Source organism: Podarcis liolepis (genome assembly GCF_965112155.1).
Source record: "Podarcis liolepis genome assembly, chromosome: 12".
NCBI classification, from domain to species: Eukaryota; Metazoa; Chordata; class Lepidosauria; order Squamata; family Lacertidae; genus Podarcis; species Podarcis liolepis.
Genome location: NC_139563.1, coordinates 26,719,590 through 26,738,613, shown reverse-complemented (window position 1 = coordinate 26,738,613; position 19,024 = coordinate 26,719,590). Strand labels below are relative to the sequence as shown.

The following is a 19,024-nucleotide window of genomic DNA, read 5'->3' as shown; positions in this document are numbered from 1 at the left end:
CAATACATTTCACACAGGTCTGAATTTCCTCTTCTATGAGAAAAGCTCCTACAGATATATTTATTATCTATGATCCTATATATTCCTTGGGAGAAAGTCTTACTGATTTCAATAGGAGTTTCTACTAGCTAATGCCAAGGTGCAGGGAGAATCAAGAGATATATCTGCTAGACATCTATGGAGCAAGTAAGCATTAATATGTTGCTACATTATTATATATGGCTCTAAATTCATCACCCTGCTCCTACAGGTAGTAGTACCCATCACCTCCTAATATATCAATATTTAGAAAGTGTTCTTCATGTCAAAAGAGACCAAACTCAGTTTGACATTTCAATGAAAAAATAATGAATTTAAATCTGTGGTTCCTTTACTATATCTCAATGCCAGCATAGCTCCTCTAATTTACTCAATGGAATCAACTCTAGCATGGATATGGGAGAACGATATGAGAGGCAGGTCCACCACAGATCAGATAAAATGAAGTTCATGGCTCATCTCATGCTGTTACACATTTGCTAGTCTATTACTGTGTTCATGCATGCTTTGCATGCTGACTGTTTTCTACTGATCATTGCTGGGTTTTAAAATGTTTCTCTTTTAACGTAGTAGCATGCTCCTGCTCAAGCTTACCTACATGCTAAATTATTCCACAGATCAAAAACTGCTGCCAGTGCTGTCATCCAGCCGTTTAAAATATCTTAGAACATTGATACAGAGCCAACACACAGGTAATGTGCCCCCCCCCCAAAAAAATCCGCTGACCTCAGTCATACTGTTTTGGTATTTCCTTAAAGGTTCATTTCAGCAAAGTACACGCCTTCCTTCCCTTCCACATTAAGGAAAGCCTCTAATTTACAGAAGCCATTTATTCCGTCTAGGTCCAGCATGACACAGACTTGTTTGCAGTGATGGAAAAGTGATTGGTCACGTCCTTCATCCACTCATCCCGGAGGGCACTCAGCCAAGCATATACGAGTAAAATTGTGCATAGCGTCCTCTTTATACTCTTAATAAAACAGCCTAGGAGAGAGAAAGGGCTGTAGCAAGAAAGAAGCACAGCTCTTAAAACCTTCCCCACCTATTTCCACAGAGAAAGGTGAAAATTTCCATCCCCTCCCAAGCATCTCAGGAGAGTGTATAGTCTCATGAGTGATTCTGAGATAGCTGTAACATTTACCACCAGTCTGCGTTTAAAGGATTTAAAAGAAAATAGGAAGCCCAGCATGCATCCAGAATGAATCCTGCTCAAGTTGCAAGCAGGCGATAAACGAGGGGCTCAGGTTTAGCAAGACGACAGGAATTCAATTCATCTCTTATTTAAAAACAAACACAGCCTTACCGTTTTGTTGTAGAAAGGATCGGGTTAGATTCACCTACGACTCTTTAGCATGCCTCTAGGAGCATTAGTGTTTTGCAGGCAGGCCAGCCTCATTCTCAGCAACTGAATTCACAACATCTTTCTGCACTAGCAAGCTGAAATGGTGCGGCTGTACTACAGCTAAGAAAGGGGGAAATTATAAGCAGAAAAACAAAGAAATCCCTCAAGGAAGGATATTCTCTGCGGAGTTGCTGCGTGGAAGGTGCTGATGATCATCAAGGAAGGAGATTTCACCGTCTAAATGCCATCGACAGCACACAGATAGGGGAAGGAAGGTTTTTGGTTGCTGCTTTTTTAAAGAAAATGTGATGGACTTGCCTGTGGAGTTTCCCGGGAAGGCACTCTACTCAGGCTCTGCAGCAGTATTGCAGCCAATGTAACTATGCACATGCAGTCTAGGTGGTTTGCAGCATCATGGATTTTTTTTGGGGGTAGGCATGTAAATGTACACCTTGGAAGAGCTTCAGTAGTTTAAGGAACTGAGGCCAATGTATGTACAACTTATAAGAGGCTGGCAGTTATTCCCTAGCATCAAAAATAAAATAAAATTGCCAAGTGTGAGGGGGAGAAGGAGGAAGAAGTGCATATGATGACATTTGTTCACAGTGCCTCAACTTTGTCGTATGAAACTACTTCACAAGGTTAATTAAAGCCTGGCCATTTTAAAGAGAGAGAATTTAGGCTCTTCCCCACAGCTTTAATTAATGGGGAATTAATGCCCTCACTAATCCTCATAACAAATCCAATGACACCAGAATGTTTAATGATTGAATTATTGCCATCAATAAGGCTGAACAATATGCATGTCTAACTCAGCCTTCCCTAGTCAGCTGCTCTCCAGATGTTTTGGATATCAATTCCCACAATCCCTGAACATTGGCCATTCCGGCTGGGGCTGAAGGGGGTTCAAAAAACATCTAGAGGACATCAGGTTGGGGGAAGCTGCTGTAGTTTACAACTGTGCATTCAGTTCCATCAACACCTTACATCTAAACAATCTAACAACTCAGCTGCAAGGATTATTTGCCAAGGCCCTCAAAAGAGCTCTGCTTTTGATCCAAGAGCATATATCCTGCAAAGCCTAGTAAGATCCAGTGAAAGAGACTGCTCAAAGGGAAGTGCACTATGAACTAATTTACCTAGAAAAACAGAGTTATTAGGTTATAAACTAGAATCACAGAATTGCAGAGTTAGAAGTGACTTCTAGGGTCATCTAATCCAATCCCCTACAATTCAGGAGCCTCAACTAAAGCATTCAAGACAAATGGTCATCCAACCTCTTCTTAAAACCCCCCAGGGGGAGAGAGTCCACCTCCTCTCATAGGAGTCTGATGCACTGTTGAACAGCTCTTGCACTCAGAAAGTTTAGTCTAAATCTCCTTTCTTGTAAGTTGAGTCCACTGGTTTGGATCCTGCCCTCTGGAGCAGGAGAAAACAAGCTTGCGAGAGCCTATTAGATATTCGAAGATGGCTACTTCCTCTTTCCCAGGCTAAGCATACCCAGTTCCCTCAAATCATTTCTCATAAGACTTGGTTTCCAGGCCCTTGATCATCTTGGTCGCCTTCCTCTGCACATGTGTCAACAACTTGTCAACATGCTTCTTAAATGGAGGTGCCCAGAACTGGACACAGATGTGGTCTGACCAAAGCAGAATAGAATGGTACTATTACTTTCCTTGATCTGGACACTATACTTCTGCTGATGCAGCCTAGAATAGCATTAGCTGTTTTTTTGTTGCTGCATCACACTACTGACTCATGTTAAGCTTGTGATCTTAGTTCCCTTTCACACAAACTACTGGCAAGCCAGATGTCCCCCATCTTATATTTGTGCATCTGGTTCTTCCTGCCTGCCTAAGTACAGAACCTTAAATTTGTCAATGTTGAAATGCATTTTGTTAGTTTGGGCCTAGTTCTCCAATCTATTAAGGTTTTCCTGATTCTGTCTTCACTGGCATTGGCTACCCACCCACCCCCAGTTTGCTATAATTTGATGAGTGTCACCTCAATATCATCATCCAAAGGGATTTGAACCGTTATCTCCCAGGTCCCAGGTCCTCCCAGGGTCTGACACCCTAACCACTACAGCACACTGGCTTCCTATGGGGCAGCTATATAAATTAAGTAGGTAAATAAATATGGGGAAAGCAAAATGACACTAAGAGCAGGATCTAAAATATTTTTCTTGAAACCTGAATTTGTTTTCTTCTGGATTGTCTTACTTGATGTTTTAATGTGTTGCAAACCGCTTTCAGATTTTTTCCCTTCAAAATAAAAAGCAGTATAATAATAATAATAATGAATTTAATTGCAAAAAAGGCACCTAGACATTCCATTGTGGCAATCGTAACCCAGGTTTAAGGAGCCATTTGGTGACTAGGTTATATATCTGAGTTTCTAACACTGCCTTTGACTTGACTTTAAGAGCCAGGAGAATTAAGAAAGAGTTATCTATTCAGAAATAGATTAGCAGAAATAGATGAAGAAATGTCATGTCCATCAGTTAAGCAAATCCTTATTTAGCTGCATTGTGATTTTGCAGACCCATGAGGAGTCATTGGCCCTTAAGACTCCACCAGTCAAAAACCAAAGTAATAAGTCTCACTTATTCTTCAGTACATGGTTGGAAACTTCCACTGACTTTAGGTCAAGCTTGTATTTTCACTCTATTTTCAAAGAGCTATTTTCAGAATTTTTCTTTAAAAGAAATAAATGTGAGGGAATGGCATCTGGGCTGTAACCTTACAAGGGCTATCTCCCCCCCCCCCAATTCTTTTACTCTGTGCACTTACAATTATATACACTTTACTTTTTATCTTTCAATAGAAAGAATGCAGTCAAACCTCGGAACTCGAATGACTCCACTGCTGAATGTTTCAGTTCCCAAACGCCAAAAACCCAGAAGTAAATGTTTCGGTTTTAGAATGTTCCTCGGAACTCGAACGTCCGACGCAGCTTCCGCTATGAAAACACCTAGCTGTCAGTCAATTGGAAGCCTCGCCTCAGAACTCAAACATTTTGGAAGTCGATCGGTCTTCCAGAACGGATTACGTTTGAGTTCCCAGGTTTGACTTTATAAGAAAAACAAGGGTTACACAAATCCTTACCAATCCACCTGTATTAGATTTGCAGAGGAGTTGGATCAATTACACATGGAAATTCTTGGTCATGTGGGAACCTCTTTCACAAAAGGATAATAAATACAGATCTACATTGTTTTTGAAGAATTTAGTCGCCCTAGTTCAACACAAATATTAAAATATTAATGTTGCTGCCTTTGAGTGCTGATTATTTTAGTTAAGATTTATTTTAGATTATTCACTGTGTAAAGACCCCACCTCAGTAAACCCTTGACGAACTTTAATGGAAGACCAAGGCTGGAAACCAAGTGAACTTGGGGATTTTCAGAACAAAGGTGGGTAGAGATTGTCCATCTCTCAACACAGGCCTGGATATATATGTGGCAGGGAAAGGGGCAAATTATCTGGCAGCTTAAGTTACAAACAGAGTATAAACTGGCTGGGTGCAACCATGCGTTGTTGTTGTTGTTGTTGTTGTTGTTCTTCTTCTTCTTCTTCTTCTTCTTCTTCTTCTTCTTCTTCTTCTTCTTCTTCTTCTTCTTCTTCTTCTTCTTCTCGTTTAGTTGTGTCCAACTCTTTGTGACCCCATGGACCAGAGAACGCAAGGCACTCCTGTTTTCCACCGCCTCCCACAGCTTGGTCAAACTCATGTTCGTAGCTTCGAGAAAACTGTCCAACCATCTTGTCCTCTGTCGTCCCCTTCTCCTTGTGCCTCCATCTTTCCCAACATCAGGGTCTTTTCCGGGGAGTCTTCTCTTCTCATGAGGTGGCCAAAGTATTGGAGCCTCAGCTTCACGATCTGTCCTTCCAGTGAGCACTCAGGGCTGATTTCCTTAAGAATGGAGAGGTTTGATCTTCTTGCAGTCCATGGGACTCTCAAGAGTCTCCTCCAGCACCAGAATTCAAAAGCATCAGTTCTTTGGCAATCAGCCTTCTTTATGGTCCAGCTCTCACTTCCATACATCACTACTGGGAAAACCATAGCTTTAACTATATGGACCTTTGTTGGCAAGGTGATATCTCTGCTTTTTAAGATGCTGTCTAGGTTTGTCTTTGTTTTTCTCCCAAGAAGCAGGCGTCTTTTAATTTCATGACTGCTGTCACCATCTGCAGTGACCATAGAGCCCAAGAATGTAAAATCTTTCACTGCCTCCATTTCTTCCCCTTCTATTTGCCAGGAGGTGATGGGCCCAGTGGCCACGATCTTCGTTTTTTTGATGTTGAGCTTCAGACCATATTTTGCGCTCTCCTCTTTCACCCTCATTAAAAGGTTCTTTAATTCCTCCTCACTTTCTGCCATCAAGTTTGTGTCATCTGCATATCTGAGGTTGTTGATATTTCTTCTGGCAATCTTAATTCCAGTTTGGGATTCATCCAGCCCAGCCTTTCGCATGATGAATTCTGCATATTGCCATCCCTGAGTCTCTCTGTTCACAAGGTTGCAACCTGAATGTGTTATCTAATAATTCCAAAATCTGCAGGTTATGTTTCATCTGCCACACACATTTTTACTAGTAGCAACTTCACAAATACGTGCATCTGTTTTATTGCCGTTATCTTTACTTTCAAAAGTGTTCTTCTCATAACAATCCTACACAGTTTTAGACTAAAAGAGTGTCTCTCCCCACTCTCGCTCTCACTATGCATCAATACATTTGCTACTAACAAAAGCTCATCTTACTGGACTTTTATTCTTCAAATTATATCTAGCTTTCTGCTGGCCTCATGCAGGGACTAAATTCAAGGGCCTCCAAGTTCTAAAGCAGTCACATCACTTCAACAGCAGAAAAGAATAAAGACCAAACACAAATGAATAGAAACTTGACACAATAAAAGAGAGAGGTTCATTTACACCTTAAGCTTCGTCTGCATTGAACGTACCCATCTTTTAATGACGTTTCTCAATTTCATAATTCCCCACACTAAAAGCGTACATCAAAGTCCTGGTTTTCACACCAGCTGTTTCCTATCCTTTAAAAAAAACACATCAAATGAAACAAAATGCTTTATGCATGTTTGCAGCATACTTTTAAGTTCCTTAAAATCAGAATTATTCTTTCTCCTCATAAATGGCACATATTCCATGGAGCAACCATTCTCACATTGCAAAAAGGTGTAGACTTACAGAGGTCAGAACTACATGTGATGCCATCTTTGCAAGAAAAATGCATTTCCACTTAAGCATAACCACTCATATTAAGCTGATTTTAATGCTTCATGTTTCAGTAATAAATACTAATTGTTAATCAGACTGCCTTTGCTAGTCTTGATTATTTTATACTGTTTTAGTCACTGTTTTATGAGCAACAAAAAGGGGCCAGGAGAAGCAAAACAGCAGTGAGCTCCTTTCCAGGTGTCCACATATTTGCACTAAGCCAGAGATTGGGCCTGGCGTGACATGTGAACCAGACCATCAACCGAACAATTTTGACATGTAAGACTAGTCAATACTAACATCCCTATATTACAGGCAGAGCCAGCCCAGCCATTAGGCAGGATGAGGCTACTGCTTCAAACAGCAGAAGCCCCCCTTTCGGAGATCTCAAAATATGTGTAGTCTTTCTGAAAATTGGCACCGATGGCAGTGCCGCTTCTCTGCTACTGGCAAATGAGGCAGGGCAAACGTCACAGGAGCAGGTAGGTGATGGTAGAAGGAGCAGCAGCAGGCAAAAACGGCACTTCCTCAAGTGGTGAAATGGGATGCACCACCCCGATTGTGGAGCTGAGGAATGAAGACTTGTCTAAATTAATGGCTAGGAAAGCTGCAGCGAGGACCCATTGGCCAACACAGACATTGCTCTAAAAGTTGTTGCCTTGAAAAAAAAAACTAACAAATTCCAGCAGTTATCTATGAAATCCTATGAAGCTATGTTGGAGGTGTAAAAATGGGATAGGCACCTTCATACACATGTGGTGGGAGTGGAGGAGGATAAGGGAGTTTTGGGACCTTATTTATAATGAACTCAAAAATATATTTAAGTGCTCCTTTACCAAAAAAAACCCTGAAGCCTTCCTGCTTGGAATCATGTCCATGGAAATCAAGAAAGCTTCCAGAAATTTATTCATGTATGCAACCACAGCAGCGAGAGTTTTAATAGCCAAGAATTGGAAAAGCAACATTATCTCCACAAAAACAGACTGGTTAGTGAAAATGATTGAATATTTACATCTTGCCAAATTAACAGGGAGAATAAGAGGGAATACAATTCAAAAAGTCAATAAGAAATGGATAACATTTAAAGAATACCTTAAAAACAACACAGATAATGAAAATCTCCTGACAGATGTACAGTGGTACCTGTGGTTGCGAACGGGATCCGTTCCGGAGGCCCGTTCGCAACATGAAAAGAACGCAACCCGCAGCGGTGCGTCTGCACATCCGCAGGTTGCGATTCGCCGCTTCTGCGCATGCACGTGACATCATTTTGCACTTCTGCCCATGCGCGAGCAGCGAAACCCGAAAGTAACCCTTTCTGATACTTCCAGGTCGCTGCGGGAAGTAACCTGAGAGAACGTAACATGAGGTATGACTGTAGAATGAATCTTGATAACAGAGAAAATAACAAAAGTGAAATGCGTACAGATTAACAAATTACAAAAAAACACAATGAGAAGAGTTGGAAGCCAAACATGCATGGGGTGTTTATGTTGGGTTTGCATATGTGTAATTTTTGGTATTGTAGGTATTGTGGGTATTGTATTGTCTAATTTCTATGTAAATAAAGTAAGATAAAAAATGACTTTTTTATTTGATAGGCAACATAGGCTCTTAGAATCAGGCAAAAGGTGCACTGACTCCATCATTCTGCTCTCGTAGTGGCCACACTGATGCCAAAGGGAAGCCCACAAGTTACTCATGTTTACATTCCCTTTTCACCTGCACAGGGCTCCTAATTATGTAGCCATCTTCATGAGGTGTGCGTTTGTAAGAGAGAGAAAAATGGGTGTACGGAACAGCCTGTCTAGGTAAGAACTAATATTATCTGTAACTTTCCTCTTGTATTTTATTAGGCTCATTTTAAGCTGCTCCCTTCATTTGATTACTGGACAAGAATAATCAAGGCAAAATTGCCATCCCCTGTGGAATACTGCATTAACCACGTTTCATGCTGTAAGCCCCCTTTCATACTGACACTTAACTGTTCAGCCTATTTGCAGCCTTCTATTCTCCAGACTTAATTCAGATGCCCACTTTCCATTCCTGGGCAGTGAACCATTTTGTTTCTTAGTGTCTGGCTAAATGAGCAATCCACTGATAAGAAAACAGAGAGGCATAAATTTTCTTAGATTCAGGACTAGTGACAAAAAACCTTATTTATACACAGCGCAAGAGAAGATACAATTTTTTAGTTCTTTATCTCACACTCAACACGCCCTGTTATTTGTGTACACATAGATTAGAACACTCTGTTCACAACGTTCACCATCCTTGCGCATGTTATTTATTTGAACAGAAGTCCCTGTCCTTTTTTGGAAAGGAGAGATAAAGAAATAGGAAATTAAAATAAGTTAAAACCAATATGAGTTTTTAATCGTCCTAACAAAACGTGGGATCATTCAATTTCTACACTAGAAAAATGCTCTTATTTTAAAGCTTGAGATGGAATAATGAATAATAATGCAAGGTTTCCTTTTTTAAAAAATGAGTGTACATTAAAAAAGTAGTGTACATTATTCTTATATTTATGCACTTTACTGTAAGGCAGCTATGCTTTTTAAATTGGTGGCACCATAGTTGGTCATATTTTGATTATTTAGTCATTTTAGCAATTGGAAAACATCTTGATGTAGTAGTTGTGACACAGAAAATGCTGGTCTTTATTATTGTTTACAGCTGGGCAGTACATGTACATGCTGAAAAAATTAACCAAACACTTGTAAAGCCCACACTGATATTTAAATTGAAGTTTTAAAAAGCAAGGCCACTTAACTAATGGCACTGCAGTGCAAGAGACTCTTTACAGGAAAACCTAAGCTTGTGCTGTAGGGAAGACTGCCACTCTCTCTCAAAAGAGCCAGTGTGGTGTAGTGGTTAGAGCGTTCGACTAGGACCTGGGAGACCAGGGGTTCAAATCCCAACATGGCCATGAAACTCACAGGGTGGACTTGGGTCTCTCAACCTAACCTACCTTGAAGGGTTGTTATGAGGATAAAATTGGGAGGGAGAGAATTATGTATGCCACACATCAAGCTCCTTGGTGGGAAGGTGGGACATAAACGTAATAAGTAATAGTAGCGCTGCCATGGGACGCGGGTGGCACTGTGGGTTAAACCACAGAGCCTAGGGCTTGCCAAGCAGAAGGCCGGTGGTTCGAATCCCCACAACGTGGTGAGCTCCCGTTGCTTGGTTCCTGCTCCTGCCAACCTAGCAGTTCGAAAGAACGTCAAAGTGCAAGTAGATAAATAGGTACCTGTCTGGTGGGAAGGTAAATGGCGTTTCTGTGCGGTGCTCTGGTTCGCCAGAAGCTGCTTAGTCATGCTGGCCACATGACCCAGAAGCTGTACACCGGCTCCCTCGGCCAATAAAGCGAGATGAGCGCCGCAACCCCAGAGTCGGCCACGTCTGGACCTAATGGTCAGGGGTCCCTTTACCTTTACTAGCGCTGCCACACCACATTATATGCTGCTTCTGACCACTCATAGTAAAGCTGCTGGCAAATACAGATCCAAAAAGTGTCACTAGATGTGGGGGGGGGGAGGCCAAATGTGTCGTTTCTAAAACGATTATTTCAGCACACCTAATTTTCTATCCTTGCTTCTTTTAAATAAATTATTCCCCCAAACCCTCACTATTTTAGACATGTTACTGAAGACAGAACTATAGTCTAGAAAGAGTCGACTAAGGCATACCCCGTTATATTTTCTTTTTGGTCTGATGTATCCATGTGTAAGACGCCCCCAAAATTTTGACATTATTTTTTTGGGGGGGAAACCTAGTCTTACACATGGAAAAATATGGTAATTGTTTGCCTTTTCAACTGCAGCTGAAACTTACTTGCAGTTCTTCCAAACTCTGGGGCACAAGACAGGGTACCAATCAGAGACGCCAGCTTGGGGGGAGGCGGTCTGACATGAGTATCACGCTTCCCTCACTAACCCAGGCAGAAGCTTCCAGGGAAACAGAGGCAAGACCCCTGTCCCAATTTTTTATCAGCAGAATGTTGGGGCGTATGCATGCTGCATTCGGTCCCCCAGCTTCAGCTCTGTGCTTTTGGGACCCTGGGGGACATCTATCCCCCCACCCCAAAAATATAGAGGTTGGGGAGAGGGCTTGGCTCCTGGTACCAACTTCCGAAAAAAGAGTTCCGAAAAAACACCCAGCAAAGTAAACAAAATAGAAGCAGCATCTGTTACCGCAAACTGTAAAACCTGCTTCTTTTCAGAATGTGGATAATGAAAAGAACTTTGAATCCAAAACAATCAAATTCAATTAATGCAGAAGGCCATTTTGAACATCCCAGGATATAACACAGAGAAACCTAGCAGAAAGGAAAAGGTTTGAAGCAAAGACACTAGCACCTTTGAGATTAGATCCCACACTGAATAGATTCTTTCAAATGAATTCAAAGACTAGGCTGTATTTATAGCCACACAGCACCAAAGAAAGGTGTATAAAGATGTTCAACGGCAACGTAATACAAAAAAAGGTATATAAATCTCAGCAGCAGTTTTTACACTGGTATATCGAACATAAAACAGGTCATCTGAAGGACAGGTCTTACACACACTGTCTGTAAGCATTCTGTAGGTGAACCTGACGGTATGTACACACTTGGGTGTCATATACCCAGAAGGTTCAATGCTCTGAGCAGAACCTAAAATGCAAGTTTTGGAAGCTGGTACAAAAGAATAGAAATATTAAACACATTTAGAATGAACGGCAATGGGTTGCTCAGGCCTCGCCCTACAAAAACATATCCTTGTGAGTAGCATGTAGAAGACAGAAATACAGAATGAAATAAAATACAACCTATTTGAATAACTTGCAGCATTCCCCCAGAGACAGCTCTAGGAACTGCAGAGGGGAAGTTCCACAGCTCACAGGGTTATTAAATATGTTCTTTCTGTTATAGACACTTGTGCAGAGTTAAGGTTTTTCAAAAGACACTAAGCCAGCATGGCGTAATGGTTAAAATGTTAGAGTACCCTCCACAGTTACCTCTAAGCTCTACCTACTCAAAAGAAAGGTATAACATGAGGCACAAAGAGGAAAAACGGAAGGGCAAACTCACACACACCGCCTTGGAATGTTGTTGGCAATGGAGACAATGGAGTGTGCCTACAAGGGTGAAGTTAAACTGCTGCATTAGTAGCACTGCAGTAACCTCCTCAAGGAGCAAGCCTGGGCGGTGTATATAGAGGTCCTAAGCTGCCCAGATGACAATACCCCCCCCCCCAGCCTCGCTGATGTAGTCCAAAAGAAAGCAGAGGAATGTATTTGGCACCAGCTTGGCTAATGCTAAACTCCTGAGCCTTTTCTCCTGAAGATATCCCGCATTGCAGTGGAGGCTTAGGATCAGAGTTTTCCTTCTGCTACCTTCCCAGTTTGATGAGCCCCATCTGCCCCTCACTTCCCTCTGCAGCACATAGAGAATCCACCTTCTTGGCTGTTGGACCCACCATTGGTCTTGACCAATGTAAAGGAATGTGCATGCTGACAGCTTCTAAGAGCCACAACAAATGTTACAAAAGAAAGCAGTTGTGATAACAGCAGGTTCAAACACCGCACTCTTCTTATGGAGGCTGCAAATAAATGTTTGTGCAGGAACGGGACAGGACATTTCCTGAAAAGATGCACATTCCTGTTGGTAGACCACATGGGCAGACTCCTACCTGAAACCCTGGAAAGCCACAGTCCACTGGTGTAAATAATACTGAGCCCTATGGACCCATGGTCTAGTTCAGTATAAGATAGCTTCTGATGTGGGTAAGTCCACTTGGTTTCCAAGCTGAGTGCAAAGAGAACACAAAGCTTTGTCCCTTTTGGGCGTGTTTCTGCTGTCACTTAAGGCTCAGGTGGCACAGAGTGCCTTCCAACAGCTTTGCCCTGTGGCCCAGCTGTGGCCCTATCCAGACAGGAATAGCCTAACTTCTGTTGTCTATGCTCTGTTAACTTCTAAGTTAAATTACTGCAATTTGAAGGCTGCCTCTGAAGACTGTTTGGAAACTTCAGCTGGTGCAGAATCTAGTGGCCAGGTTGCTCACTGGGGCAAGATAGCTTGAGCTTATTACACCAAAACTGCCCCTGACTGCATTGGCTGCCAATTTCAAAATTATCACATACCGTATTGACCCGAATATAAGCCGCACCTTTAAAATTGGAGGAGGAAAAAGAAAAAATGCCCGAATATAAGCCGTCCCATTCCTTGCAGCTACTGGCTGCATACTTGGGGCGGGGCGCACTGTGTCCCTTCCCAGCCTTTGGGGAGAGGACAGGGGAGTAGGCATGGGGCGGATGCCGCTTTGACGCGCTCTTGGCGCTGTCTGCCCTGCACTCCTGGCTGCATACCTTAAGGTCACGAATATAAGCTGCACTTTTAACTTTTCACGGTCGGAATTTGGGGGGAAAGTGAGGCTTATATTCAGGCGAATACAGTAATTAACAGCTGCAGTCTTAATAATTTCTATTGTGCTGGTCCCGGGGGGGGGGTTACCGTGCGGCGTGGTCCGTGTCCGGTCCGAGGCTGAAGCGGGGTCCAAGGCAGGGAGTCGGGCGTGGTCAGGAACTCTGGCAGAAAGCAGGACAGGGTGCCGGCAGGAGCAGGTAACCAATGATGTTGCTCCCGCAACCTGGGACTAGGCGGGCTGGCCTTTATCTCCTCTGAGGCATAGGGCGGCCCCGGTCCACAGGTGCCTCGCCTCTTCTAGCCTGGAGGCGAGCACTCCTCCTGTGAGAACTTAGTTCCCTTCGCCTCTCTGCCCTGAGCCTTTGCAGCTCAGGAGAAGCTGGAGGGTTACTGGACCCAGAGGCAACCTCACCTTCCCCTGACGGGGCTGAGAGTGGAGCACCTGCAGGCAATGGGTCCTCGATCACCTCCAGAGCCAGAGCAGATTCAGCTGGTGTCTGCTCCTGAGGATTCGGCACAGGTGAGGGCACTTCAGATTCAAGCCCCTGCCCCAGCTCAGCCGGCCCTGGAGGCGGGGACTCCTGTGCAGGCTGGGATTCCTCAGGTTCAGCCTCTGAATCAGTTTCCCAGGCCATCACACCTATTCGTGTTATTATATTATTTAACTTTCAAAAAAAGTCTTCAGGTAAGGAACCCGTAGCTTTTTCTTTTTCATCCTGTGTGCGCCACATCCAAACGTCAGTTGTTAGTCTCTTGGCCTTATATGTCTCTCTGACGTTTTCGTTTTCCCTGCAGCATTTGGGTCTATCTCCTTACTCCCACTGTTGTTGTGTTCCAGCCTGGTTGGGAGGGAGCTGCAGCTTCAAGGTTAAAGCCTCTTCTTTCTCCAGCTCAGCTCCATCCCATAATGCTCAAGTAGTTCCAAACAGATCAACAAGTTCCAGAGATTCACCCTTTCTTCCTCCAGCTGGAAAGGGAGATGAAAGGCAGTGCCATTCCTCTTCCAACATACAAAAAGCCCTCACGCCACTTTCCTTTCGCTGCTTTTTTTAGTTAAAAAAAAGGTTATATATCAACATCTCCATGACCTCTTTCAGTCTTTTTTTTGGGGGGGGTAGGCTCTAACTCCCAGCGACGCCCAAACAAAACAACTAGGCTTCCCCACCCCCCGCCTTTACTCCTTTCAAGCTACACACAGCTTTACATCTTCTTTTAAATCTCAATGTTACATCGTACATCAAACCATCCTCACTTGTATATCATAAAATTCTATATTAGGGGAGGGTTACTGAATCATAAATGTAGAAACTTCCATAAAATATAGAAGAGAGCCCCCGCTCTCATCCAACCACCTCCAGCACAAGATAGAATCTTCTCCCAATTTCAAACCTCAGTTCCATGCAGCTGATTGTTCACAGTTATTATGTCCATCTCCTCCAGGACACGCCTATTCTTAATGCCAATTAAAACCCAATTATAAGGAGAACCTCCCCATCCAATGGCGATGGGGGGGGGGGGTTTCGCATAAGGTGAAGTGTGTAGCACCCAGTGCCTCCGCCCATCCCCGTGCTGATCCGTGAGGAGGCGAGCAATTAAGCAATGGCAGATTGCCAGTACCTCCTGTACCCCAAGAGGTTTATAGGGGATAGTTTAAACCCTTCCCTTTTTTTCAGCCTGTGTGTCTCTCCGATGTTGAGAGAGCCGTCGCCATGACATGGGGACAGGAACCGGAAGCCAGGCTTGAGTCATTTTTAGCCTTCTCAAGTGGGCCCTGGGTGGAAAGTTTTATCATTTATCCCCGCCCTAGGAGTAAGTTATACACAGAAGCATGTCTTTTTAATCCTCACCTGATTAATATACTTTCATATAAACAGGATATTTGCTCAAAGCATAGTTGGTCATTCAGGATTTGGCACAATATTGCTGTTCTTTGTCAGAACGTGTCACTCTGGCAGACTTCAGTGAATTATTAATTCACAGACGGGGGAAATGTTCAAAGACGTTTTTGTTTTACACCTTTAATATACAAAATCATGTTTTGTTAGATATAACTCAGTCACTGAAATTTGACAGGTGGTAATATACATCTTTTCTGTATGGCATCCTTATAATGAAGTCATTCCAGAATCCAATAAGTCCCCAGTAACAGCGCATATGATTCATGCTACTGAAATATATAATGAAATCGCAGCACAACAACATGGGTAAAAGGAACATAGTTTCCCACACATTAATGACTTGCAGCTAAATCACCTCAAAATGAACTCTCAAGAGTCAAAATGGGACCGCTGGAAAACAAGAGGAGCCAGCATGCATGGAGGAAATGCTGAGAGTTGGGGAAGTAAAAAGCATAACCCAAAGAAACAGTCCAATGAAGACTGAGCATGCTCAGTTGTCACCAGGAACTACAGAATGCTGCTAATTGGGCAAGGAAGACTGGGGTGGGAGAAGTCGAATGAGCAGCCTTCCTGAGCCCCTTACAGGACTGGGAAAGTAGTTTCTGATTTGCATACAGAAGATTACATTACAGCTTGGAATGTCTCCTGCCCTAGGGAGCCTCTGGAGGGATCGCCCATATTTGATGTGCATCACAGGGTGATCCGTAACCCAGGATTGCCCCTGAAGAAATAACCAGCAATCAGGATGGTTGATTCAGGATACATACCCAACACTTATGCCAAAGCCTACTGACATCTGTAATCACAATAAAGTTGTGGCTATTCCTATCCCAATGTGTTATCATGTATTTACTGCTGCTTCCCACACCCCGGTGACCTTGGGCTCACTGTGCCTGGGACCGCAAAGTTCTATGTGCTCACTTTCTCTTTGTAAACTTCCCATAAGCATCCAGTGGGCCACTGTGGAAACAAGATGCTAGAAGACGTACGCCTTTGGTCTGCTCCAAGGGGCTCTTCTTACGTCCCTTATTTTATATGATAAAATTAAATAGGGCAGAAAGATCAATAGATTAATGTACATGGTGGCAAGTAAAAGGAATCTCAGGTTCCAAATGGCACCATTTTCTGCTCCGTTAATCAACTGTGAAGTTGCTCAAGGTATGGCAGTCGAGAGATTTTTCCTACCTCGCCTTCCAAAACATTAAACGCAACCGCAAAAAGTGCCAACGGGTCCCTGGCGAACGGAAAATATATCATAAGGACAAAGTGCAATGGCAGATCTTTAAGGAATGGCAGGTTTGGGAGTGCGATTTAATGTATTTACCAAATAAAAAGTCTCAAAAGAATAGAATGTAAATCTATTCCCACAGCCTTCTGAAGAGCGAATGTAGGCAAATCAACATAGCCTGTGCTACACTGACCTTACTGGTTGCAGGCAAAGGACTGTGGATTCCAACACAGACATAAAGGAAACTAGGTCTGCACTTCCTAGGGCCCTTTGTGCTCATGTTTTTCAAGTAGCCCCCCAGGCTAAACAGCAAGCCACTTTTGACAAGGAAGGAAGCTTCAAAAGCAAGTGTGTGACACAACATGGTAGCTTTCAGTTTATGAGGGAAAGGGTTTTTTAAAAAAGAAAATCCCACTGGGCACATACAAACCTTCAGACATGTCTAAAGAAGCACTCTAGATTGCATCCCAGTGTCCGCGTCTGTATCAAAACAATAATTCTTATTTGTCTTCTCTTAATTCCCATCTCCAATATGTAAAACGAAAGGCCCGCTACTAGCTTTTCAAGGCCTAGTTGCTAAACACCTTGTGCAACTCAGAATATTGTGCTGTTGTTCAGCAATAGGCAGCGTATTTCTTCTGAGACCGGCAAATGTGTTTGCTTTATCTCTTCCTTTGTTTCTTCCAGAGGGGAAATACCAAAAATACTACGCTATACTTGATCAACAAAAGAGACTGTTCTCAGTAGTGATCAATTTAAGTTACTGTGGCTTTGTGGCATGAAGGGACTTTCGACCAACTGCCTTCAGTCACAAAGAACTACTTGCATTAGAGAAGATGATTAATACTCCAAATATAGATTTGCAGAATGCTACAGCATCTTTTTGAGCCAAAGCAAAACAGAAATCCATGTTGTATAACCCCAGGGTTTCATCTACCTCATAACATGGGAGATTATTATTCCTTTCCTTATTGCTTCATTTTGGATCAATATAATGCACCAGGGCAAATTCAATGTTTTATATGTATAAATTTATTTATATATTGATCTCATTGGAGTATGTAGAAAAAGGCACCTTTTTTCTAAGTAGAACACAGCATAACATGAAGGACTATTACATCAATTCTCAGTTCATGTATAAACTGATCCAATGAACATAATCAGATGACTAGGATGAGACATTCCTCAGGCAGTAACATTCTCGCTGCACGGAAGGCTCCTAATAGTGATGTGCTTATGATGGTAGAGCCCAGCAGAATAGCACTGCAGATCTGGGTAGCCAGTGGCTATGGAACAAGAAAGTGTATCTTCTAAAGATGGCACAGTGGACCCTCTGGTTATGAATTTAATTCGTTTCAGGGGTCCGTAAGCAGAGGCGCCGCTTCTGCACATGCGCAAGCAGTGAAACCCAGAAGAATACACTTCCAGGTTTGCCGCTTTCGCAACCTGAAGATTACGTATCCAGAACGGTATGTAACCCAAGGGTCCACTGTATAGGTCTCAAAAGATTCTGCTTACTTTATTTGTTATTATATTGAACCCAGAATGAATTTTCAAAGGCAAGTGCAAAGAATGCAGAGGAGCTTTTGATACCATGAATCATAAGTGTATTAAAGTATAAGTAGCTCATTAAGGCAATGTTGATGAATACATCAGGTGCTCCTCTTTAACATAGAATCGCATCTTACGTGAACATGGCAGGTGTCCAGCTGCATTTGATGGGTTTGCTGCACTTGTTTTGTAATGCCCCTGCAGGAGACGGAACAAGATTTCCAAGGCAGAACCAGAGATTTACAACTACTGCTCTATGAGTCTAGACCAAAGACCACAACCCACTACTTTAGCTTTAAAAAATCAACTACAAACAAGACATGGGTCAACAAAATCTAGATTAGGATTTGGTGCAATTTATCAAGGATACTAGCGGCAAAACCCAGTTCTGGTACTTGGAACACTTCAAGCATCTGCCAGACACAGGATGAATTAGGTAGTGCAATTATTTCTTCCCTTCACCAGAACCAGCAAGACAAATGAAAATCAATTTCACTTCCAGATGGCATACAAAACAACAAGGACATTAACACTTTCTCCCTAAAAGACAAGCAGTGACATTCTTTCTCTCTGTAAGAACCACTTAACAGGACAGTGCACAGCTGAAATTAACCACCTCAATCCTACATAGACAATCCTCCCTCTAATTTTATCAGGGAGATAGGTAATGCTGGATACAGAATAGCAAAAGAGGCTCTTTCTAAAAAAAAAAAAAGGAGGGGGAATGTAAACAAGCTTTAAGAAATCCCCAGACATGAGTCCAAAACTTGATAACCTTTTAGATTTTACAGATGAGGGAAAACCTGCTAGTATTATAAAAGAAGACACAGCACATATTTAAATGATAAAATCTTTATTTTATCATTTAAATATGTGCTGTGTCTTCTTTTATATGCATTTTCTTGCAGCTTGATACAGAATTATTGATAAGGTTTCAGATTTCCACATTTAGGTTCCTTCTGTGAGTCAGCAATGGAGAATCCTTGGACCTCCAGATGTTTTCCTACTCATACATAATGTAGCAACCAACACAGAAGCAAAAGGAAAGACTACTGCTCCCACCTGAACCCAACACCTGAACAAGATAATCTGTACTGACCTGGACAAATTTTTAAACTGATGCTATGTACACTCACAGGCAAGAGAATATCCCCTACTAAAACACATGGTTTGAAAACCCTTAAAAATTATAGACAGTGTCTGAAATGTCAAATATGCACGATCCTAAATCATCTTTATTGGGCATCCCTATCTGCATTGTGCTATATTTGCGTATGGTTGCATTATCCTAGTAAAGTAACTATTGTTTCCTGCAAACT

General features: G+C 42.5%; 1 protein-coding gene across 4 annotated transcripts in view; it reads right to left on the bottom strand.

The window, feature by feature from the left end:
- Positions 1-19,024, bottom strand: part of CDK14 (cyclin dependent kinase 14) — a 225,947-nt gene that overhangs the window by 168,324 nt on the left and 38,599 nt on the right. The window contains exon 1 of one of the 4 annotated variants that reach the window (XM_083467692.1): positions 1,343-1,783. The exons of 2 other annotated variants lie outside the window; for them this stretch is intronic. Coding sequence is in view for 1 of the 2 variants with exons in the window: in XM_083467691.1 (XP_083323817.1) it covers positions 766-774 (9 nt within the window). In the remaining variant the exon portion in view is untranslated. Of the gene's footprint in view, positions 1-765; positions 884-1,342; positions 1,784-19,024 lie in introns of those variants that run through there. One more of the 4 variants, XM_083467691.1, reaches the window with a different exon arrangement.